The following is a 25,314-nucleotide window of genomic DNA, read 5'->3' on the forward strand; positions in this document are numbered from 1 at the left end:
CGACGACACAATTCATGTAAATATAAAACAACTCTTTTGCGTCCCTAGAAAGCCTTCTTAAACCATAGAGGAAAAAATTCAAAACAGTTAAGTTAAAAATGTCTTAATCTTTCATTGCTTTACACGACATTAATCAACATGATGAGTATTTTAATCAAGTAATTATTCATCGTTTGCGCTTGGTGAAATGATGAAATCACAATGTGTTTTCTTTAATGAAGCCCGAGCGCGGTTGTCTAACAAGAGAAAATATTTGGCGTCGCATGCGTCACCGGAACGCCGGCGTCGCCAGCTGCCTGGCGGGTGACGAGCAGATGATTTAGGGGTTCCCACCCCACGCACACACAGACACGCACAGATGACTATGTATGGGTCCCGCAAACAACCGAGGGATATCCGCCACTCATCAACATGTTAACTCCTTTTCGCGCTTTCTCATTCATTCATCCGTTCGTTCATTGCGTTCATTCATTCGCCCCCGGACAATGCACGCACGGGGCACGCAACAAAGCCCAAATACGATCTGTAGTAAGTACCATACCGACTCGTAGTGGAAATATATGAGCCGAAGGGTCGATGCCAGCATTAATCGCTCCGTTCTTGTAGATGTAGATTAATAACGCATAAAGGCGCAACCTGTTGGCGAATAGAGAAAGCTCTCTATCGCCGGAGATGAAATTTTGATCGTAATTGCATCGGGAAGTTGAAAAACCGTGATAATTTCGTGTTTAAAATTAATTTTTATTGTTTTGTACTGATTTTGAACGTTTAGCGCCATCTAGTGGTAAGATATTAAATGTACACAACTTCCGGTTGTCTACACAAAGCTTAACATACGTATCAGCGCGCGTCCGACGTGGTGTTAATACAAGAGGAAAAAAACAACAAGCGTAAATATCGTCGTCGCTGCCACCGACGTCTCCACGACCACCACCAGGCACCCAAAACGCCCGAAACAGTTGGAAATAGTTTTTCGGTGTGCAGCCGTACGAGACTACGACGTCGTAGCGCCACGTGACCTTTAATTAGCCGGTGAGTAGGGCGCGAGGGCGGGTTCGGGTTGCAGGTCACGCCAGCCCTCCGGGACATCCCAAAACTCACCCCCGCACACTTGGCGCTTGCGGAGGCGGCAGGCAAGCGGTGGCAGCGGCACAAACTCCCAACTTCGTCCCTGATCGATACCGCCGTCGCTCTGCCGCCCTCCACTGCTCTCCAAACTCGTGGATACAAGATCGGTTCGGAGATTGGACCCCGCAGACGTGGGATTGATAATAGTGTGTAACCCGATGGCATTCCAAACAAACTTGCGCGCTTCCTTTTTGCATCCCGTCCGCGCGGCCCACATTCAACTTCACCCGCCGCTTGTTCTTCCATCTTCGTCCTTCGACCTACTACCTATATCTGAAGTTGCCGGTGTAATTAAAAATTTACGCAGACGTGTCCCACATTTATTCCTCAGGCTCCATTGTGGATTTATTGCTTCTGCGAGTACGAAACCTTGCAGTGCACATTTTCTATTCCGGAAGTACGCTCACCACAGTTTGCTCCGCGCAACGACAGCAAAAACATTGCGCTAGTTTTCGGTATAAAAAATGCACTGATCCGCGGGGTGTTGCGCGGGGGAAGACTTTGAAAAGTTGTGTTGCAATGCGCAAATATTCGCCTTGGTCCCGGTAATGATCCGAGTACGTCCCTGTTAGCAAACGCGTATGGCACGCTGCATAAAGCGCTACGGAGGACCTCCGGAGGATATGCCGGGCGAGTCGAGCACACACTTCCATACATTAAGCTTGCTTGCTTCTTTGCACCCGTGCTGAAAGCGTAACAAGGGATAAAGATGCTTGAATCCTCAGGTATTCAACCTGCTTCACTTGTAGATACATAAAAGATTTCAAAAATATAAATTTAAAAAAATGACAAAGATGAAATTGAAACATTCAGTGTTATACTGGAAAACAAAACTACGAATAGAGAGCATAGAAAGACGATAGTGGATTGTCGATGCGCTCGCTTGAACTATGTAACCAACTCTTTGGCTTTGCGCACAGTTTTCATTCTGGTATCGCCGCTAATCCGACACATTCTAACACGAGAGGCAACCGTGAGGTGAGAGATGTTGAAAGTGCATAGATCTGCAAGTATAATCCGCATGACCATACATGAACTTGGCTGATACTCTCAGCCTATTGCAAACTCTCGACGACCAATACGTTCGCGCTCGTTTGCACTCATGCTTTTATTCGCGACGACATTAAAAACTATTCGCGTAGACACCGTGTTTCTTTTACTTTTGAGCAATAATATTTATCGAATTAGGTCAATTCAAGAAGTAATGTGTATAATAGCTGCGTTGGAAATTAAACGCTCGGTGGGTTCATGAGCAGATCACGAGGACGTGTTGCTTTCAACAGCTTGGTTCAACACACAAAGCAAATAGAAAGAGTCTAGTTAATTTTCCAAGCGCAAGCAGAACGGCGAATAAAGGGCAACTATCAATTAGTTTTTAAGTCTATACATTGCCAATTATCTGCGACATACTTACAGCTAATTTATAAAATCACTGGCTTTTAAGATACGCTTCTACGTCCGCATAAAATTTAGAAAATAGTAAATTTACCAATTACTTTATTTTTTCATGTACAGATTAGAAATGAGAACTGATAATAATTCACTTTTTCAACTTCCACATTTAAAACGCCAGTTTTTCACAGTTTTGAGGCAAAAAAATTGAATTTTAAACACGAGCGTGACTAAAATACTTTAATTACGGGTTTTAGCCACGAGGTGGAGCCTCGTACTCAAAAGTTTCCCTTTGGATCTTTACTTTCGATTAAAAATGTTCATTTTATTTGTTACATGATAAACTATGTACTTAATTTATTAAGTAAATTTAAAATCTATGTGTCGGTGATAATCTGATTAAAATATATAACCGATTGAATTTCAATCGAGGGTAATTACTGTAAAATCAAGCAATTCGCATGCAAAATGGGCGCGCGTTATTTCAAACGAACTGTTAATTTATTCGCGCAAGCGTGCTTTCGGTCGGTTTGCCAATTAATTGATATAACGCACAATAACCAAGCAATATACACATCCGTCAACAACGACGTTTACTCGCCGATTATTCTAAGAGGGTGTTAATTACGTACCGCCAATGGTATTATTATGCGTAATGGAGATATTTTCATTCGCTGCGCGCCTTTTTGTTTATTACGACAGACAATGGCCGTATCATGTACCCGACAGGATGCTCACAGTGTTGCAATATTGTGCAACCGAATGGAAAATTTGTTGCAAAATGGATCATCGCAAACCCACTGCACATAGAGCAAATAGCAGCCCCTACGGTCGAACGTAATAATTTCGTAATGCGGAAGCAAACGCCGACATACACGTTGGAGACCAAATGTGATCTGTGTGTCCGGCATGCCGTCATCGGGGCTGTGCGCGCCGAACGTGGAAATTATAGATTCGTGATGTCATCCGCAGGTCGCGTAATCAGATCGTGCCAATTAAGCCAGTTAATATTCACATTCATGCGAAGGGCTGTGTGAATTCTCCTCCCACCACTAAATCTGGTATTCATTGTTTGTGAGCCGAGGAAAAAAAAAAAGCTTCACACGTCGAACACGCCGCGCAGCGCTTTGATAAAAGTCACAATATATACATATACAACTCGTATGGTTGCGGGTTCAATGATTTCTATGGTCGGAACCAGTTCGCGGCGGGCGATAGATAAGTAAAACAAAGATAAATACGTAGGTGCATAACATTTCTCTGCGTTTCCACGTAGTCGAAGAGATGAGAGACTCCAGGTAGGAGCACATATTATATTGCGCGCCTGATTAACATACATATACTCTTCATAAGAGGCGGTCGTTTAGGCAACAAAAGCTCGCGACGCCGACAGCTTTTTTTTTTTCTCTCTGTGTGTTATTTATTTGCTCGGCGGGTAACGAGCGCACGTAAACGCGCATCCTTCACGTCCGAGCAAGGTCCGCGTGTGCGAGTAAAGAAAGTTTGATATTTATATTAGATGTGGGAGCCTCTGTAAAACGAAAATAAAGCGCGTATTTTTGGCAACGTCTCTCCCGTCGAACGTAAAATTTTGTATTTAGCGTTCGGCCATTCAAGCAGAAACTATTAAAATTATAAATATCACGAACAAAACGCGCGGTGTTCGGCTGGGCTATTGTTTGACACCTACACAAAGCATACAATCACTCCTACAATATGTCGTTATCATGTGACAATCTGCTGCATTCAAAATAAATGTATAGTTTCTTGTTTGTCACTTTACCAACGTCATTTAAATATTCGGAATTCGATGATTTTACGAGTACACTGAATGTAGTTTAATGTTTAACAGTAAAACAGCTCATTAACTTACATTGCATAACATGGACGTCACACCGATTTTAATTTTTAATAATATATACTGAAAAGTAAGGTTAAAGAGTTTAGTTGCTATTGCAGTCGTTGAACGTAGGCAACTACGTGAACAACCAATCTATAAATCCGGTTTTATACCAAACACCTAACACAACGTGTGGTGGTTGTAGTAATGCGTGCATAATGCACCCATACTCGTCGAAATCGTGTGCTGGCACGTCGTTATCGAGCGTTAATTAATAATATTTTGGGACCACAGTTAACGAGCGACTGCAGCGCCACACAACACGTGAATTATGTAAACATTTTCAAGTATATTCAATGAACGGCTTCAACAACTGTCAACCGACGACAATACCACACCACCATTTTGTTTATGATGCGAATTCCAAGATGGTGACCATGTGGCAAAAACGTGATTTAAATCTTAAACGTGATTTCGCTTTATTATAAACTGTATACGGCAGTGTGCGGCAGTTGCATGTAAATACAAAACGGTTGAAAACGAGCGCCGCAATTATTGCGCCTCTCCGCCACTTTCTTCTCTCTCTCCCGCGAGTTGCTCCATTGTTGTACGCCGTTGTTTTCGGTTGCGGTGCTGTCGTTTAGTTCGTTCGCAATTCTGCTAGACGCTGCAGGCCCGATATTATGCTAGCTGCACTCACTCCGGTTGCATTGTGCACTGGTCGTGTTTATATTATTTGCTTGTGTATGTATACTCGCCGCACCGATACACGTGCGCACGTGCAAACTGCATTATTCCGACACCGCGCGCGCACTGCGCACTGAATGCAGTTTGTTGTGTGTTGTTTTCGTATCGCGGCGGCAAGGATACGTGTATTCCGTGCGGCGGTTATTGAACCTAGCCGATTTATTATTTCATAACGCATCCGCGGTTTATAAACGTGCTGTGTGGATGCTGCTTTTCGCATTTTACACACACACATATATGTGGATTGTGCTGAACCACACATTGTTGCCATGCTCCAGTTTGCCATTTTTTTACTGGATCGGACGAAAGGCGACCAGAGTTGATTACAAAATACAAAACGCCGGTTTAATTAAAGAGTTGCGGTTCACTTCTTGAAGCATCTGCTCTTACTGGTGTTCATCAGATTGCACATTCTCCTCTCCAAGTAGGATTTAAATTATTTTCATGGATATCTTATATTATTGGTAGATTTAAGGTTGAAAATCTGAAGATAAACTAATTTGTCATTCCAACAAGGAAATGCAAACATGAGGTGTGCCGACGGCGTCGGATTGTAACCCTAATAGGCAAAGCACTAGCAAGACTGACTTATCAATAGTTAAAATCTTAATATAGTTTTACAAGTGAATGTGTAGTTGGCGGCGTGCGGTAGCAAGTCGGGGGCGGTTTACTGCGCGGCGCAGTGCAACCCAAGAGTTGGCGGGTCTGCCGCTAACGCGCTCCGGCGCCCGCGCCATGCACGCTGGTGTATAACCGAAAGTTATTCCAGTAATGTACTCCTTCCATTAAGCTTAACCCCGACATCGTAAACTCTCCCCGTTTGCGCTACCCGAACCCGACGAACAACCGTTCCAGCGCTAAACGGAGCAAAGCTGCAAACCATCTCCCACCCCTCGCACCCAACTCACAGTCATGCGGAGTGAACGCATACAAACGCATTTAACACAGCGAAACACCGTGCAAAGGGCTTCACCCAAGAATATACAGGATGTTTTTAATTTTGGTATAGAATGTATTGAGTGGGTATTGTGTGTAGGTACTGTGTATTGCTAACTCCCATACAAACAGCTCGTACGAGTAGCAAACACACAAGTAGGACATCCATACGAAGCTCACCCTTAGCAGGGTTGAAGCGTGGCGGCGACCAGTAAGTACGGGCGCCTCACCGCCATCAGTACTAAGGTCTTCCACACTACCACCCTACACATTCACAGGCAGGGTACGCTTGGTATAAGACAAAGCAACTTATGGATGCGCACAATGGACGATGTTACTACACTCCATGAGCATTTGCTTCGTATAACTGCACACGCTCTATAGTTGTAGGTATATCTCCTTGTTTCTTGCTTTTGTTCTTCTGGGGTCCTGCTGCGCAGCTGCAATTAAATCTGATACACTCGCAAACAGATACCTACATTTTCACGCCGCGCATGCGGTTAAATTAACTCCATGATGTCCTAAATAATAAATTAGCTCGCACGCAATATTTGGCTGCCAATATATTTGCGATAAGCGATGTGTCCATATTCATAACTGGTCATGTGTAACAATATTTATTGATAGAGTTCGCCATGAGGTCAAAACTCGCAGGATAAAATTTTGATTTTGATTTGAGCATTTATTAGCTACCAGTGGATAAAATTAAAACGCACTGTATCTATGGACATTGTATCGCATTATTATTCCAGTACATAATATATATTTATTATATACGAACATGTCCTGATAATTGGTTGCGTGTGTGTGCCGTATGGTCAGCAGCGCGATGGTACTGTAGATGCGGTGAGATGGCGACCAGGATAACGCCCGGAGGAGAGCGGAGTGGAAGGGATGTGTGACCGAGTGTCCACACGCTCTCTGGACTACCCCATATTGATTAAATGTCATCCGGCTCTTCACGCCCGATTTACCATCCACTCACTTGCCGAACGCTCCACATACACCCACGAACACAACTCGTGCACGCATCGTGCACAAAGGGCCCAACCTCCGCACCTTCACCACACACAGAATGAAAACGGACAACAAACCCGGGTCGGCAGCGATGATAGAACGTTAGTTGAAATGTTTGGAATGCTAATGCCAAACCGGCTTATATTTTTCAATACGCAACCAAATCTAGCACACGTACAGGGATGGACCAACAATAAAAATTACTACGAAAATCTTAGCAATTTGTTTTTGAGTGTCAAAGCTGTCAGTGAAATTTGTACGGTGTAAAAAGCGAACGCCAACAATTTTGTTTTCCGACGCGTGAGTTTAAATAGATTCACCGCGCACCTTCTCCGGCTGCATGCGACACACCAACACACACGCACGTGCAGAAGCATCCCTGTAATTTGAAAATGCTAATCAATCATTCTGTCACCGCTGGGCTTGAATTTATTAGCGCGCGGATGTGCGCCCGTCTTGCCCACTTGCCCACCTTTAGCGTGGCGGCCCGCATGCTTGCATATTAAGCGACTTTTAAGGATTCATCTACTTCGGCAAAGCGTGTTGTGCCATCACATCTCAATTATCCATTCATCATTATCGCATTAATACTTGGATTGTTATTCTCTATTAAAGTATTAAGCAACATCATCGGCAAAAACCTTTTTTGTTTTTCTTCCTCTTCTTACAAGTATCGTTTTGAGAGGATGTAAGTTTAAAAGTGCTTCATTAATACTTGGTAATTACGTTAATGCACAGCAAAAGATTGAGCGAACCGCACGAATATCCTGGCAGATAATTTGTGTAATTGCTTTCAGCGCTCATAAAGTTTATTAGAAGACTGGTGAATTTTATCCGAAAAATGTCTTCTAGCAATATTTTTACGCGATGAAAAACGTTCGCGTGCAATCGTATAATCATAAAAAGTATCCAGACATGCAAATGTGTTCAATTCGAAATGCGTATTAATTAAATTCGGGCGAATGTTTGCAAACAAGCGGTGCGCTTGACGTGGTGGTGTGTTGTTTGAGGAATATCTGTGCTTCTTTTCGATTTTGTTGCGGACAGCTTTAACATCCGCAATACGTATGGGACATGCATGTCGGCGCATCGTCGGCCTGACGGGCCAGTAAAAGCTCTTCGCGTTATGCAAATGTAATAAGCGTAAAAGCCGCGGCTTAATCTGGCAATCAGATAAAACGAATAAAAAATTTCGGTTAGCTGTTTTACGCGTTAATACGCTTTTATATTGTGCAAAACAATACACCATTGCAAATAACATTTTCAAGCATTTTAGATCGTTGAAATCGTTCAAATAGACGCAATATTTAAAAAACGCAAAAAAAATTTTTTTCGGCGTTAAAATTTAGTTTCTAATGCGAAAAATGTATTTAATTTGATCGTTGAAATCTCTCTACTTGTTAATCAGATAAACATAAAGAAAATTGATGTTTGGAAAGGACAGCAATGGCGAGTTGTTAATTCAAAGTGTGTTCGCTTGAATGTAGCGTGAGAAAAGTCGATAAAATCGTTTTTGGAGAAAACAAACTCGTAACTATAAGCAATATCGTCGATCGCGATGTGTGTTGGTATGCGCTTGAGTGTGCGAGTGCATTTGTCGCACTTTATTGAACTTTCACGAGAAACGCATGCATGCATGTGGGGTCGGCGTCTAGCGCGCAAGAGCGCTAATAACATAGTTTCGATTTCCTTTGTCTGAGCAGCGAACTCCTTTCGTGGCGGTGGTACGGTCGAAAATGTTGCTACCGCAATTATTACATCGATATCAAAACGCGCTAAAAATACGTGCGTTTTTACACTCGCAGGCGACGACATACCTACCTGCCGCCAGCCACACAGCGTGTGCTCCTTTTCGAGTGTGTTTTACTCGTTTGCCTGGCGGGGCGTCTTAGCATCGATTTTCCACAGGAAATAATATTTGTATTCATCGTATATAACATTCGCGTGATACCCGCATACATACGTACCTATTTTCCGTCTTTTTGCGTCTCGCTTCTCTTGACTCTTTCGTTTTTTTTACGCTTTTAGTGTAGTTTCCTAGTCGCGACCTTTCAAACTGTGCCCAGCATACTTTCCTTTGAAACGTCGGAGGGCACATGTTTTCCACATTATAGTTGCACGAATTTTATTCGGGGAATGAAAGCAGCGGAAACACTTTTTCCATTTTGTCTTGACGCTGTGTGTGTGCGCGCCGAAAAGTCAAAAGTTACGTAAACGAAATCTTTGTTCTAAGGTCACCTAAAATGCCTAAAAATGACGAATTACAATTGTACCGCACACGGAAGCTCGCAAATCGTACAGATACCTAATCCTATATTGAAAAATTGTTTAAAAAACATTGCATGCATGACATCGTGTGAAAGTAAATGCTAGAAAGAACGAAAGAAAACGGAAGGTACAAATCGTGCAGAGGTGATTGAGCAGTTATCGTATATGTATACAAGGATCGATTTCATAAGCAAGAAGTGTTGATGTTTTGGTATCATGGTAACGATGCATGATGTTTATTCTACCGGTTAATATTTAATGCGTACAAAGGCGCACAACGTACCATTTTATACGTCCACTTCGAAAGATTTATATCGACTGCCGCAATTTAATTTTCTTTGTTTGACTGTATAGAAGACTTTTTAATATTTAACCATCACCAAGGTCGCATAGAAAATTAAACAAAAACGATTAATAACTTATCTAGCACTTGAGCAATTATTTGTTTTTTGTTGGACAATGTCTAAATTAGAAAGGGTTTGCATACGTTTTAATATTACAGAGAAATTTTAATCGTGAAAGGTAGAGAATCCATTCTATCAAATTAAATTAATTTGTGAAGGCATGAAAGCACAATCGGGAGTGCGAAATAAATTAGAGGCATGTGTAAACTTTCGATTTACGCGATTTATTTGTTACGACGCAGATTGTCGGAGATATTATGGAACACGATTTGATCTGACGTGATTCTACGTTTACCATTCACCCGGAATCGAGTACAAATCGTTTGTTGATATGCGATATATTAAGTGAAACAAGTTGATTTCACTTATATAGACACCCGTAACACACACAGAGTAAAAACACATTCTTTTGCGTTTCCCTTAACAAATTATCTTGTAGCGAGCAGCAACTAATACTTGTTTAGTAGGTTTCACTTGCTTTTGATGTGTAAGCAAATGTCTTCTTCCTCTGGACTTGTTTAAGACACAATCTACTGAATGTGTCATAAACTATTGGGGATTTATTAAAATGTTTATACATGCATAGGAAAAGGTTTGAGATATGTTCGTGAAATTTTTGTAATAATTTTTACTTTGAGATTTAATGATTTTCATTTTTTTAAGCATTTTTCATTGGTTTTCAATAATCTACATGTTTCGAGAATGACCTAAGGCCACCCGCCAAGAAGATCGACCTTGAAGACACTTCAATATGCCCATTACACGTATGGCACGTTCTTTGAGCAACGCACAACAGCAAGAAACAAGTCCAAGTTAAATGCAACCAGTTAATTGTATGAGTATAGTAAGTATCAAGTGGCTAAACGGGAGTTTTTGTCGAGTGTTAAACAACGATGCTTAGATAATTTTTTCTAAGTCCACTTTATTGAAAACTTGATGTGGAAAACGCCCTGTATCTCCTAAACTAATATATTTTCCCCAATTTTTAAAATTTTATTTTAACCTCCTAGTGCCCTAAAATGCGTACTTTAGTCACGACCTTATTTAAACCCTTTTTATGCAGCCACATCTCTATGAGTACACTGTGAGCAAACGCAACTCGCAACTAGTAAAGCAGCGATGATGAGACAGAAAAAAATCTCGAATGAAAAAAGTTGTTCGAGTCTAGACACTAGACGCTTCTAGACTTCTCGCTGATGAAACACTGCAAGAATGTGCGTAGGGCATGAGAACAACTATCATGTTCAGCGTGGTCTTTGTAAAAGATTAAGCTCGACTGCTTCTTGTGCGAGTGTCGTCGTCGTCGCCGAAGTCGAAAATACATTGACCAAGTCTTAGGGCACTTACTCGGTCTCGCGCCGCCGGTCGATAAGGCGTTCTCGCTCGTTCTGCGTTTGGCGAATTTTAAAACGCCGCGCAAAATTATTGCTTACTTGGGAGACGTGTGCGCGAGAATGGCGCGGCGCTCATTAAAATAATCAAATATGTACGATCGCGTGCTTGTGTCGCGTAGGTAATGTAATTTTATTTCTCAGTCTCGTTTTGAATGTCGGCAGATTGGCTGCCGTATTGCTATTATGCTTTTTTTTTTGTTCGTCTACATAGTAAATAAAGTTTAAATTCAAGATAATAATTCCTGAATAAATCAATGATGGTATTTATATTTCTAAAACGTAACCAAACACTTTAATTTCAACAATTAAATTGAATTACTCGTATTATTAAAGTAAGCAAGCTAGTGGTCAACGAATTCGACCCGGAGAAGGGCGACAAAAGGCTATAAAAGCGTCGCCTCTTGGCCCTTTGTTAGGGACGATACGTAGTTCCTGTACAATTCGCGCTCTCTGCTTAAATAGGGGGAGAAATGTCCGTGACACTTGCCACATTGTTTATGGCACCGCTGGTCAGTAATTACAACAATGTTACGTACCGCATTAATTATACCAAACCGAATCTATCTGAACTAAAACTAAATATTTATTATATTCAAAACTATATATTAACAAGGATAAAATATGTAAAATGCAATTTTGAGAATTTTTTCGTTTTTTATTTATTCTTTAACGTTTCAACAAGTGGTTTAAAATGTCTTTAAATAATTGCCTAGAATTATAAAACAATTTGCGTGAAAAATTTTACGAAACTTTATTTTCTAAACGCTTTTTTAAAGAAAATCAAAATAAATTCCACAATGTCTTAACATCCTGATTAAATAAAGTGCAGACTGGAATAAGAAGTGATATTCTCCACTGTGTAGAATTTTGTGGTGCATTTGCACGAGGACAAAGTGAGAATGCAGCTCGGAGTCCTCTTGGCGCATTCTCACAAGAAGTTCAAATGTGCCGGCGTTATGTGGGCTCCCAATACGGCAGAAGAGAAAAAAGGCGCATAAATGTTGCTTGTAGGTCGGTACATAAATCAGAAGCAACCACAGTGCTCCTTAGCAGCTTAATTTTTCAATCGGTGCACACAGTGCATACCTCAAGGCATGAAACTTTTTGTTTCCTCCAACGCCATCTTTAAAGGAGTATATCTTATTCACCGACACTAAAAGTCTCGATTTGATTATTTAGACGAAGAATTTGTGTCAGCATTGTTTCTCTTGATATTTGATTGAATCTTTTCTCGTCTGCATGAGTTACTATTACTATTACACAATTCCGTGGGCGAGATTTTTGATTATATTAACGCGAGCAGGTGAAAGTATTCGGATTTGAAATAGACATCAAATATATCTTTAAATAAAGTTTTGAGACCCAGCTTATTCATCATATTAATTGTGTTGGATGTTCAACCGCAACACGTAATGTCGCGACAATAAACAACGAAACGCTACAATGTTAATTACGTACGTAATTCCGTAATTACAACACTTACACATTGATTTGTTGATAAGCAATAAATTATTACCACTTTGCGCTGCACAGGGCACACTCACCGAGGAATTAATTATTAGCACAATTCCAGAATTAGTTCGGACATGCTGGAGAGAGAGGATTCAATGCACCAAACATGCCCAAAGTGTCAAAGTTGCAAAGCTTTGATGGCATGTCCTTTGTATACACATCCGTAGCGTTCGGGAATTGTATGTATTAGCCGTATATATCCTATCAACGGTTATCAATTTAATTAATCTATAGGGAGATACAAACAAAGCTCACACTCTTCAAAGACGACTGTGGAGCATGTCGCCGATAGGACTTCCGAGAGGATCATGTAGTTTGCTCATTTAGCTCCGTATCAGATTTCGGCCATTTTGGTCAAGCAGTCAGCGTACAATTTGTAGCCGAATGCGCTACTGTAAACTTTCAATAATTTCATTAGCCGACCAGCAGACGTATAGGGCAAATAGTTTATGAGGAGCGTATGTGTGAGTGCATTCTGTGAACCCGACACCAGCTCACCACCGCTAGGGATGTTCGCCTGGTACATAATTGAAGGCAAACAAGATTTTGATTCAATTCGAAGCGTCCTCGGACAACTTTATCCAACACTGCTGTGTTTAACCACAAAATCATACCTTATAAACGCGTAGCAAATTGCAATGCGGATTGGGCTAATATAGGTAGTTATAATGTGTGAAAATCAAAAGACGTCACCGTATTCACGTGCGTTGTGTTAGTAACTTCAGGGCAAGTAATGAGGTTAAAATTAACTAATTCGTATTTATAGATTACGCGCTTCGATCGACTCCCGATCAGAAATATGCCCAGGCGTTCAAAATTGGGCAATGTGTTGTGATTGGCAACTTGTCGATATGAAAAATTTTATACCAAGAGTTTAAGATACAAAAATAAATTTTATTTAAGCTATGCGTGTTGCGGTTTGTTTTAATATGATTTAAAAAGACCCAATATGTGATTGTTTAGATTTCCACATTACTTCTCCGGCATAAACGTATTTTTCGAAAATGTGGCAAACTTTTGTGGTGTATTTGTGTCTATCTATAAACGTCAATTTAATAATAGAATATCTAAATATAGCGGTTTACTTTTCGGAATGTTTTATAGGCGGTATGCCCTCGCACTCAAACAAGTACGTAGAACGTAATAACGAAATCTCGCCTCTTTGAAATTTTGATCTTGTGATGTAGTACAAGACATAACGCTGCTACCGGTATATACAAATCATAATTTGCAAAATGCGCGAGCGTCAATCTCGATCGAACATCATAACAAACAAATTGAGCCACTTGGATTGCCACCGCCACCGCCGTGCGGAGCAGCGCAAAGAAGCGTTTTACACACCTAAAAATATTTCGACGCATAAACAAAACTCGTGCCATGCGAGCGACGTCGTCGTTTATTTGGAAAAATATAATTTTCAATTTTGCTTTGACTTTCCACGTTGCGTTCACGTGCTGGCACAAATGCAAATACGAAATAAAATACGAAGAAAAATGTGTCTGCGTCAAATTGAAAATCAAAACAACGAGTCAATTCTACAGCATGTTTAACGACATTAGTATTTATGTGTGTTTTAATGCAACATGACAGACAATTAGTGTCGAAATTAATATTTTATGCATATTTTGCTTATAATTTATCTTTTTGTAGATTTATACGGAAACAGTGTTGAAACTAGGCGACAACTTGCTTACATTAAGTAATTATAACGTTTAATCAAGTAATTTTTATCAAAACGAGATGATTTCATGCGTTTATTGTAAATTCAAGTTGTATGCTTGAGTCCCTCTAAATTTAACAAGAACATTTATTCGAGGCATGTATTAATACCTTCGGTTGATCGCGCGTTGCGACAGTTTGGCCTGGCGCCCATGCAAATTCCCTCGGCTTGATTTCATCGAGGAAACTCTTCCTGCTGGTCGATGCAGGCACGTATGTGACGAGCCAACTAACCGGGAAACGCATTTATTGCCTTGCCGAGCGAGCGCATGCCAATTTATCATTAAATAAGCTTTGCCTAATTTACAAGCGATGGCAGTACGAGCGGCGCGACACGCTCAAACAAGCGAATAAAACGCAGAACGAAGCAGATGAAGAAGAATACGAACGCGGCGTGATGATGAAGAAGTTGTGTGTATGCACGCAGGTCGCAGAAAAAGAAGAACAAGACGATGGCCCCGATGAAAGATGAAAGAGGAGGCGATAAGGCAACCGTCGCGCTTTCGAGTTGTGTGACGCGGTGTATAAACATCTCGTTTGCAAATGCATACATAAAGCGCGAGTGCATATAACTTACGGTGGCACTGATCCTTGTCTCTTGTGCGTGTGTGCGCGGCGTTGCCGCACTTTGCGGGCGCATAACAAGCCTTTTCCTTTCTCCGCGTGAATGCTACATATTCGTGTGATGGTGATACTATTCTTATTTTTATTCCCCTCGCACGTTCAACGGGTGCGACGTGTGCAAGCGGGGGGAACGTCGCGCGCTCGCCACTGGCCCACGAGCTCTCTTGCTCGAGAATCACAAGTCGCCGCCGCTGCGCCGCCTTCTCGCTTCTTGTTCCATCGCAGTTTAACCTGCGGATCACGAAAGTATGCAAGGAACCGCACAAGTTCCCCTCAAACTCTTCAACGCTATCATTCTCTCTACGGCGTGCCCTTTCTCTTGCGCACCCTAAGGCCGGGTGAGGGTGGCTTGTTTGTTGGAGGAGCGCTAAAGTAGCACGAGGCTGTGCTGCGAGAGTGTGTGTGTGCGAGGTTCAACTTCAACTCCGACTAACGCCTCACTCCACGCACGACCCCCGCCGGGAAAACGCTGCCGCCGCTGTTGCCGCTCAGTTGCCGCTGAAACATTCCTGAAAATATCTGCTCTCGCACCCCCACCACATTCTGACACTTCTTCATTTGTTGACTCGGTTGAATCAATACCGCCATTCGGTCGGGTTCGGCTTCATCCGCCTGGCGGCGGCGGCGGCAGCGCTACCACATTTGTCCACCAACTGCACACAAGCCGATGAGGTGATATCGCGCCAGGTTTGAGATAATTACAAGGCCGGTGACGGATGTCATTTTTCTGCTTTACTCTCAATCATAATCAAATCATTACGTCATATCCTCTTCATCTCATCACGTTAGCACTTCCATTTCGAAGAATTGATGTAGTGTCATTTAATCACCGGAAGTAAAAACAATGAGAAGTATTCTGTGACGCTCCAACGCGACGCGGAAAACTTTCCTATCAATAATAATTTGCAAGTTTCGCACCAACTTTCCGCGGAGTTGGTAACATCAGAAACTTGATACTTGCGAAACAATGTCAAGATTTATCTTAACCCAAAACTTATGATTAAAACTAAATGAATTATTTATTTAATTATTTAGCGCAAAGGTATGTATTGATTCACTCGTGCTGCACGCGTTTAAGATGGTCAAAACGTAAAGAGTCTGTCAATATAAATAATTCACTCTTTGACAAGGTGAAATTATCGTTGATTTATCGAGATAAGTGTTGCGCGTTTGCACTTCGATTGAGTCTCCAGTTTGCGGTATGAACTCGGCTCTCACACGAAGTGCGCTTAACCGTCGAGCACGATGTGAAACTCGAGTTAACTTATTGATTTATGAAATATCGATCGACGTATCGCTTACAATATAATTTCATATCGAACAAATTTATTGGTATATTATTGGTTATATTGCCGTAATCTACCATTACCTGTGCACATAGTGATTATTCCAGCGCGTCGATAAATAAATAATTAATTTGCGAAGGGTGCGCATGAAACTTATTTAATTTCAACTATATCAAAAGTTGAATATTCATAAAGCGAAGTTTTTACACTTCTTAAATTCTGCTTTGATTTTTAGGCATTATCGTCGTCGCTACTAAAATTTCCGAGTATACTCAGCTCTTGGTTTTATTGCGCAGACGGGGAAGAAGTTTGTGCGCTTTTTATGAGGAAGTGCTTGGTCCGTCCTCTTTGGCTCCTTCTGTTCTCGTCGTCCGTGCCGCCTTGTTCGCCAGTTAGTAGGACGATGATGAGAGCAATGTGCTCGTTGCTTTGGCACGTCGTACAGCGTCATGTGCGCGTCACGGGTTAAAAGGTAGAAAACTAAATTTTCCACGCCACACAACGAGCTTTGTGTGGGCGGGGGTGATGTACACATATTGAGATTTGTTTTATATTAAATACTAGCTTTATCCCGCGGCTTCGCTTGCGTTGAATCCATCAAATAAATATTAGAAATCAATGAAGTTGCTTCCGTATGCGTCTGTAGTCACAGAAGAAGTAACAATGAAGTAGAATGGCGGGAAGTTTAAAATGGCTGAAAGTATAGTCTATGGAAGTATAGTGTACAGTCTCCATAGTGTAGTCAATTGGATTTGATGTTGACGTAGCTGTCGGTAATACAGTGTGATAATACAGTGTGATGGTACTATAGTACTTAGGTTTGAGCTTCATTGCTGGAATGCTAGATGGCGTTCAAGTAGTCAAATAACCAGATGCAACGGTATTATTGACTAAACAATTTCTTTATTTTATTTAAAAAATATTTTTTTATATTAAATAAAAAGTAGCCTATAACCTTTCAGGGACCACTAAGAATATGTGTACAAATTTTCATGATGATCGGTTAAGTAGTTTTTGCGTGAAAGTGTAACAAACATCAGGATTTTCGCATTTATAATATTAGTAAGGATATTAAGTATCATAAAGCAGCGGGGTTAACCTAAAACTCTAAATGAATTATTACTCAACTAGAAGTTAGAGAATTTCATGTGTAAATTTAAACTATTTGCTTCTAATAGAAGCCGAAAACTTAAAAACAAGTTAAAATTGTTTGTATTCAGTAATTATCCACGCAAAAATCCAAATATTTTATATTTGTAGTGTTAACATAATACTAACACATGACACGTTCGTTGTATAATGCGCCAAGAATGCAGAAGAAGGGGATGACGATAATAAGAAGAAACTCGAGCAAATAAATATCATAAACTTGCCGTCACGGCGTGGCAGTCTCTTTCTGTTGCGCTGTTTATGTTGCCGGCAGATTTATAACCACGTTCTTCTCGTCCTCATCTCGCAATCGTTTTCCACCCCCGGCGTGTACGTGTGAGTGCGACGCGCATTTCCACCCTCTCTGATCGAGCCAACGTACGGCCGGCTTTTCGCTCAACATTTGCGCAACTCACAAAGCATGAGCAGTCAGCCAGTTTTTGCGTGCTACAGGCTATAACAGAATCGCCTGTTTCGAATAATTTCCATTCTCGTTGAAAAGAGGAACTCCTGAATGTCATCCGTTATTTTCTCCGTTTTATATTTTCATTTGTCGGCTGGGCATGTTTGCATCTAGGGGTCTCTCTTTTGCGCGGGTGGGTTCTATTCAAGTTGGCAAGTTTGTGCGCGAGCAGTGGCACGTCGGCGGCGCGAAGATACGGAGAAAATGAGATCGCGGGAAGAATGGGATGGTACGCGCGGGCGGCTAGCCGCCACCCACTCTTGCAGGACTCTCGCAAGTCGACCTAACTCGCCGCCGTCGACTGAGCCCTCCCTTGAAACTCTCCGCTACTACTACAACACAATCCCTGACGTTTATTTGCTTCCCGCACGAAACGTGACGCTCTACTTTAGATATTACGTTTAATTACTTCGACTTAATAAGGTTGAAAACACATATTGCCGGACGCACGCTTTGTTCTTTCGTTACATAAACACCCAAGCCTTACAAACATTGTTTTTGTTATGAATTCATTAATTACAAAAAAATCTATGTGATAATTAAGAGATTTTTACTAAATTTTTACTAAAACAATGGAATTGATCAAAACAACCTAAATATTTGAGAATTAATTAAACGATGAATGATGATGCAGACAATGAAGAAAGTGTTAAGTGCGGAAGTACGATGAGAGAGCGAGAGGCTGACAACGCGATAACGCGAGCGCTTCATCGCTACATGCGCTCAACAACGTTATCCTTCCTCGTCCTGCAGCGCAACACTTCGTCTTTGTATATAAAGTGGGATGCGGTAATAAATACGACGAACTCAATTTTCCGTGAGTGCTGAGACGGCAGTGGTGGTGGTGGAGACGGCGAGCCGGTGATGGTGGGGGTGCACAAGGTAATCGCGTCGGGTCGTCTTTGGCGGCCGAGGACGACTAGTGGGGAGGAAGCTGGAGCGAGAGCGGAAGTTCAGGAAAAGCAAAACGCGGTGTTGCTAGTGATGTATCACGTCGAGTTGAACTCGCATGCCGACCATCCCCCCTGCACGCACCATCTGTGCTCCCAACTCGAATCACTTTATTTATACCGCAAAGTATTTTGTTGTTGCCGCCGCCCGCTTCACATTTCCTAGGACATTGCGATGCGGATATGATTTCAAGCCGGGTCAAGGGCTCCTTTGGGGTTGGCACCACGATGGCGCGATTCGTCCGGTAAAAAATATGCCAAAAAAACAATGTGTAATAATCCGTGGCGAAATCCAACAAGTCCCGGCGTCGCAATGGGTGGTCAGCATCCAGGCGCCTGCATCTTCTCTTTGTTTTCAGCTGGAATTCACAATGGGGCGGTGGCGGTATACAAATCCTTGAACCGCGCACATTTTTCAACCTAAAATAAGCGAATGTAGACATTTTGCTGTTTTTACTGCTTGAATAATTCGCATTCGCTGCCTTGTCAGCTATCCATCGCGTCCTACATATCCCGACGGCCTTCTAGACCTCCCAGGAGCGCGGCGTCGTCGCTCGTGTCTCATACGCTCGTTATATATTGATGTTATAGTGCTCCCTCCGTCCTGTGCGATCCTTCATGTCGGACAGTTCGGGCGTACAATGTGCTCCTGGCGCGCTCACTGCTTCAAGGCAGCCGACCTCCCTTTTCATCCCTTCTGCTGCTAGCAGACTAACGCTTGTTACTTTCAACTTTCTGCGCTCCTGGTGCGAGTGGCGCCTAGTCGAGGCATTCGTCATTCAGGGACTTTACTTGGGGGAATAACCTCCTTTTAGATTATTATAATCCCTATAGTTACTTATTATATAAGTCAAAAAATGTAAATAATTCAAAATATATGTATTTTTTTATTTGGTGATTTAAGATGAGATAAAATTTTGAATAGGTAAATGATTACAGGATTGATACAAAAGGTTTGTCAGAAGTGGGATTCGAACCCACGCCCACAGAAGTGGACTGCGACCTGAACGCAGCGCCTTAGACCACTCGGCCATCCTGACCCTTATTCCAGGATTAGATACACAGCCTTTACAAAAGAATAAATATAAACATAATAAATTACATTCAAAGTCTTTATTTATTAATATTTAGTTTTAGAAAAAAATCAAGTTGAGTGTGAAGTATAATTATTACCTTAAACCATTTTTATAGATCAAAACGCTGCTTGACTATATATTTCCCGCAGTACACTCTGCTATAAGCTTTCTACTAGTTGCTAACAGATGTCGCGATGTGTTCATTTTCTTTAGTTTTGCTCCTCAAACTCTACATGCACTTTCTTAGCAAATAAATATTGTAATTTCTGTAGTACTAGTAATTATAGCTATCTTATGCCAATACTAATTAATAATGTATCCTAAGCAGTCAAACCATGTACTAATTAATTCTCTTTTGTTTTTCGTCCGAATATGCTTCTATAATTATTTGCAGTGCTAGAAAAACCAACTCCCTATAATGTAAAAGAATCCAGGTGCAATATGCGTCAAGGAACCATAACAACACTATACTTTCCTCCACATCAAACGAAATAATTATATATATTACCTATATACATTCGCGTTACGAGTAGTCAATGCAAATAAAACACCCCTGTCCAGCATAACTAGAATTAGTTTTCATTTCAAACCGTCCTCAGTATAAGCAAAATGCTGCGAGCTATAATACATTTCCTCGTATGGTTTACCGGCCATATGAACCGGATCTTACATATCCCTATGTGGTTGTACTTTCAACTTCAAAGCCCTAAAAGATGTCCCCCAGTTTACGACGATGTTTATTTACAACCGGCGATTGTAATTGCCGACAGAATTCGCAATCAAAAACTGAAGAGTGTTTATGTTGTGTCGATGTACATTGACAGAGCGAAAGAAGTCAACAAGGTACTCAATGCCATAGTGACAGAGCGGTTTAAAGTTGCGATGAATGAAGCGCAGCATGCGGATGATTTTGTGAGGAACAGTGGATTGAATACGAAGGAACTAGAGGAGAGGTATCCTCTGCTGGGAGTACCAGTGTCAGTGAAAGAGTGTATTGCAGTGCAAGGTATGAGTTGGGGAGTAGGAAGTAAGATAAGACCTAGAATTGCAACGCAAGATGCGAAAGCTGTGGAGATGTTGAAAGCGTCGGGTGCGATTATTTATTTGGTGACAAACACGCCGGAACTTTGCATGAATTGGGAGTGTATGAATTATGCTACTGGACGGACACTTAATCCTTACGATACGAGGAGATCAGCTGGGGGATCTTCCGGAGGCGAAGTATCTATTTAAATTTTACTAAAAATTCGTTAAATTAATTTTAAATGGGCAAAAAATTTCAGGCGGCTCTCATTGCTGCATGTGGATCATTAATAGGGATTGGATCTGATATGATTGGTTCCGGAAGAGGTCCACCTAGTTTCTGTGGAGTGTATGGACATCGTACTTCTTCAAATTTAACGCCTATTGAATTACATAGTCCTTATATTCAACATCATGCATTATCTCTTTCTCCTATCACTAGATACGCAGTAGATTTACCACTTGTATTAAAATGTATTGTACCACCTGAAAAAATCGAAGAAATTAAATTATTTGAAGAGGTAATCAGATAAAAAAAAAACAAATTTTAAAAATTTATATTAAAATTTATAATTTTTAGTTTGACGCAAAAACAATACGTGTTTTCTACATGTTTGGTAGTGGGAGTAATTATCCAACAACAAAAGTAAGCTCCGAAATAGTCGCTGCAATGAAAAAGGTTGTGGCCCACTTGGAAGATGATGGATTCTTCACAGAAAACGTAATTTTATTTATAATTTATTAATATTCATTCGTCACACTGTATTTATTATTTTTTAACACTGTAGATAATGTCATAATATCGCAATGATGTGCAAGTTCACTTGGTGAATAATTAAACGCAAACACTACTTTATTCACATAGAAACATCTCCGAGTGAGGAAAGTGTCTATCCGTCACCACTCGTACCGGGAAATATAAAATAGTTACCATTGTAATTATATATTGCACAACTCCAGCACTTTCGAATGCGGCTGCAAACTTACACCGTTACGTAAATAATTTGTTCCAGGTGCAATTGAAGTCGTTTGCCGATCAATTCGACATTGCTTACATAAATCTTTTAAGCATGGAAGGTGCATATGAAGAGATGTCATACAAAAACATTTCATTATTTGTGGAATGGATTCGAACAATGTTTTGTAGTCCACGAATTGTTTTGTCAATACTTTTGTTTGAAATGTTGTATTTCTTCTCCAAAATTCTGGGTAGTGAGGAGGTATTTGAAAGACATAAGATATTATTGAAAGAAATGAAAAAAGAAGTTGAGGAAATGCTTGGGGATGATGGTGTGTTACTGTATCCAACATTTCCCAGTGTAGCGCCTGTTCACGGACAAATCTACGCGAAAACAATGGATCCTTGTTATATGGGCATATTCAACGCGCTGGATCTGACTTCTTGTGTGGTACCTATTGGGAAAAATTCTAATGGATTACCCATAGGAATACAAGTAATTAAAATTTCTATTTCCGTTCAATAGTTGTAGATTATTGATGATTTTAGGTTGTTGCAAAACAATTAAATGACAGGGTACCAATGAAACTAGCAAGATACTTGGAGACTACTTATGGAGGCTGGACACCACCTGAATATTCTACACCGCATAAAAAATAATTGCTTATCAACATTCCATTTATGATTTAATATTTATAAATAGACTGTTATCTTATTTTATCAGTTGTAACTGATTTTTCACTCTAAACTATTTGTAAGTGAATGTTATAAATCAACACAGACGAAAAAACTGGTTGAGCACTCGAAAATCAATAATAATTGCATCGATCCCCAGCAACAATTTATTTATTTCATTTTGCGCTCACGGCTCCGCGAGAAAGTTATCACTAATATTCATTTGAGTGCGCGCCGAGCATACGAGAGAGTGAAATTGTGTTTGTTCCGTGTTGAGAAGGAAAGGAAGACAAACAAAGTGCAACTCTCTGCACATTACATTTTGTGCATTCGGCTGCGGTGAAATTATTATAACATAGCCAGTCATAACATACTCACTCGATATAATCGTCATCACAAGGCAATGGGCAAGTAAGTTTAAATTTTATCAAAATTATTGATTATACATTGGTATATTTGGTGTGATTGATAATATTTTAGCGCCACTGAGGGATTAGTGTGTGTGCAGTATCGTTTGATAGCTGCTATATTTGTTTTTCTTTATTATGTGTATAATGTAATCGCTGGATTTGTCTATGGTGATACCACACCTAAAAAACTCCCGAGAACAGAAAATGATATTTTTAAGAAAAGCGCAACACAATTAGCAAGAGAAATTCGTCAAAGAAAAGTAAAAACATTTTTTTAAAGTTTTTAATTATTAATTTAGTAATAAATGTAAATAAATACTTGTAATTATTTATAGATCACCAGCACAATTGTTGTATCGGCGTTTATCGAGCGTCAGAAACAAGTGAACCCTATTATCAATGCTATCGTCGCTGACCGCTATGACGATGCATTATTTGAAGCAAAGGAAGTGGATAAATTCCTTGCTGAAACTACAAAAAACTGAAGATGAAATAGCAAATGATAAACCTTTACTTGGCGTACCTGTTACCATCAAAGAAAGTTGTTCTGTAAAAGGATTGAATCTTGTGGTTGGTGCCCGTGAGCGTATTGGCATCAAAGCAGAAGAAAATGGCGCAGCTGTACAAAAATTAGTAAATGCAGGAGCTATTCCATTGTGTGTCACAACAACGCCTGAATTTTGTCTAAGCACCGAAACAAATAATTTAGTCACCGGTAAAACCAACAATCCATATAATGTTAATTATGCATCTGGGGGATCGTCAGGTGGTGAAGTAATACAAATGAATTAAATAATAAAAATAAATATTTTATTGAATTTTTATTTAGGGCGCTATTATTTCTTCAGCCGGAAGTGTAATTGGTATTGGGTCAGATTTAGCAGGTTCTATAAGAATACCAGCAGCGTTTTGTGGTATTTTTGGTCATAAACCATCTACAGGTTACTTATATGCAAGTATAAAGTAAATAATAAAATTTTAACCTTGTTATTTTAGGTCTTGTTGATTTAGTTGGTCACGTTCCATATTCAGAAGAAGTAATTTTCCAAAAAATGTTAACCATTGGACCATTATGCAGATATGCAGAAGATCTCCTACTCATGACTAAAATATTAACAGAAAATAATTCTTTGTTGCAACTGGATGATCCTGTATGTCATACAAATATTTTAAACATTTTTCTATAATTAATTTAGTTTATTTCAGGTGAAATTGAGTAATTTAAAAATGTATTACATGGTTGATGGCGGAAGCTGCTTTGGATCAATGGGTGTACACAAAAAAATCAAACAACGTATTCGTGATGCAGTTGACCACTTCCGCAAAACATGGGATTGTGATATGAGTGATTGCAAGTTTGATGAAGTGCAATATACAAACGAAGCAAATCTCACTTTCATGTTGAGTTTTGATGATAAACAATATAATCCAAACGTAATAATAAAGATTTTAGATTTTTTAATAACAAAAATATTAATTTTGTTTGGTTTTAGTTAAGTATTCTCTTCCAATTGTTAAAAACAATATTTGGCAAAGCAGATATTTCAGCTGCACGTTTATTCTACTTATGTGTAAAAAATGACAAGTTTATAATGCCTAACGACGTGGAAAAAATGAAACATTTCGTTGACTTCCTGGCGGATAAAATAAATGTAAGTCTATGCAACTCAAATTGCATAAAGTGTGATAAATCGATGCATATTAATTACTTTATAGAAAGAATTAGGTGATAATGGAGTGTTTTTCTATCCCGTGTTTCCGTCGTCTGCATTCCGACATGGCATGTCCGTGTTCACCAGTAGTTCCATGTCATATTTGTCACTTGCTAATATCACTGGGCTACCTGCTACTACAATACCAGTGGGTTTCATCGAGAATGGATTACCTATTGGGATTCAGGTAGAATGACATTAATAACTGCGATATTTCATATGCAAAAATTAAATGGTGATTATTTTAGGTGATGGCCGGGAAAAATCAAGACCGTCTGTGTTTGAGTGTTGCCAAAGAGCTTGAGACTGTTTTCGGGGGTTGGATGTCACCGTACTAATTTTTTTATTTTTAAAAATTTTAATTTAATTTTAATTGATTTTTTACTTGTTTATCAATAGAATAGGTAATAAATATTTTAATTTTGAAACTGATCCGTGTATTGCATGTTTGGTTAGGATATCCTTGACTTTTTTAGTTGTTATGTCTAAATAAACTAAAAACTTTTGTAAAAACTTTTAAAAACTACGTCAAATCACTAATACTTACATAAACCTCAATGTTTACACCTTAAATTTTATTATTTTAATTTTAATTGCCCTCTTTCTACCTTCACAAAAAGAAAAATTCAAA

The 25,314-nt window shown here is 40.1% G+C and overlaps 1 protein-coding gene, 1 long non-coding RNA gene and 1 other non-coding gene across 5 annotated transcripts in view; 1 reads left to right on the forward strand and 2 right to left on the reverse strand.

Annotated features, from left to right (window-relative positions):
- Positions 1 to 25,314, reverse strand: part of LOC135791005 (uncharacterized) — a 155,042-nt gene that overhangs the window by 69,451 nt on the left and 60,277 nt on the right. The window lies entirely within an intron of this gene.
- On the reverse strand, positions 19,786 to 19,869 carry TRNAL-CAG (transfer RNA leucine (anticodon CAG)). Its single transcript has one exon. It is a non-coding gene; the product is annotated as a tRNA-Leu (tRNA).
- LOC135790902 (fatty-acid amide hydrolase 2-B-like) lies at positions 21,210 to 25,111 on the forward strand. Its single transcript, XM_065301188.1, is given in 13 exon segments — positions 21,210 to 21,449; positions 21,509 to 21,649; positions 21,942 to 22,382; positions 22,436 to 22,972; positions 23,042 to 23,231; positions 23,307 to 23,451; positions 23,453 to 23,745; positions 23,801 to 23,912; positions 23,968 to 24,122; positions 24,178 to 24,405; positions 24,465 to 24,623; positions 24,688 to 24,870; positions 24,932 to 25,111. Coding segments are annotated over 10 exon segments (1,563 nt in total). The 5' UTR covers positions 21,210 to 21,449; positions 21,509 to 21,649; positions 21,942 to 22,382; positions 22,436 to 22,964; the 3' UTR covers positions 25,022 to 25,111.

This window comes from Atheta coriaria, unplaced genomic scaffold (genome assembly GCF_025399875.1).
Source record: "Atheta coriaria isolate IRGN ID8LTWV9N9 unplaced genomic scaffold, Caltech_Dcor_3.1 hic_scaffold_4_pilon, whole genome shotgun sequence".
NCBI classification, from domain to species: domain Eukaryota; kingdom Metazoa; phylum Arthropoda; class Insecta; order Coleoptera; family Staphylinidae; genus Dalotia; species Dalotia coriaria.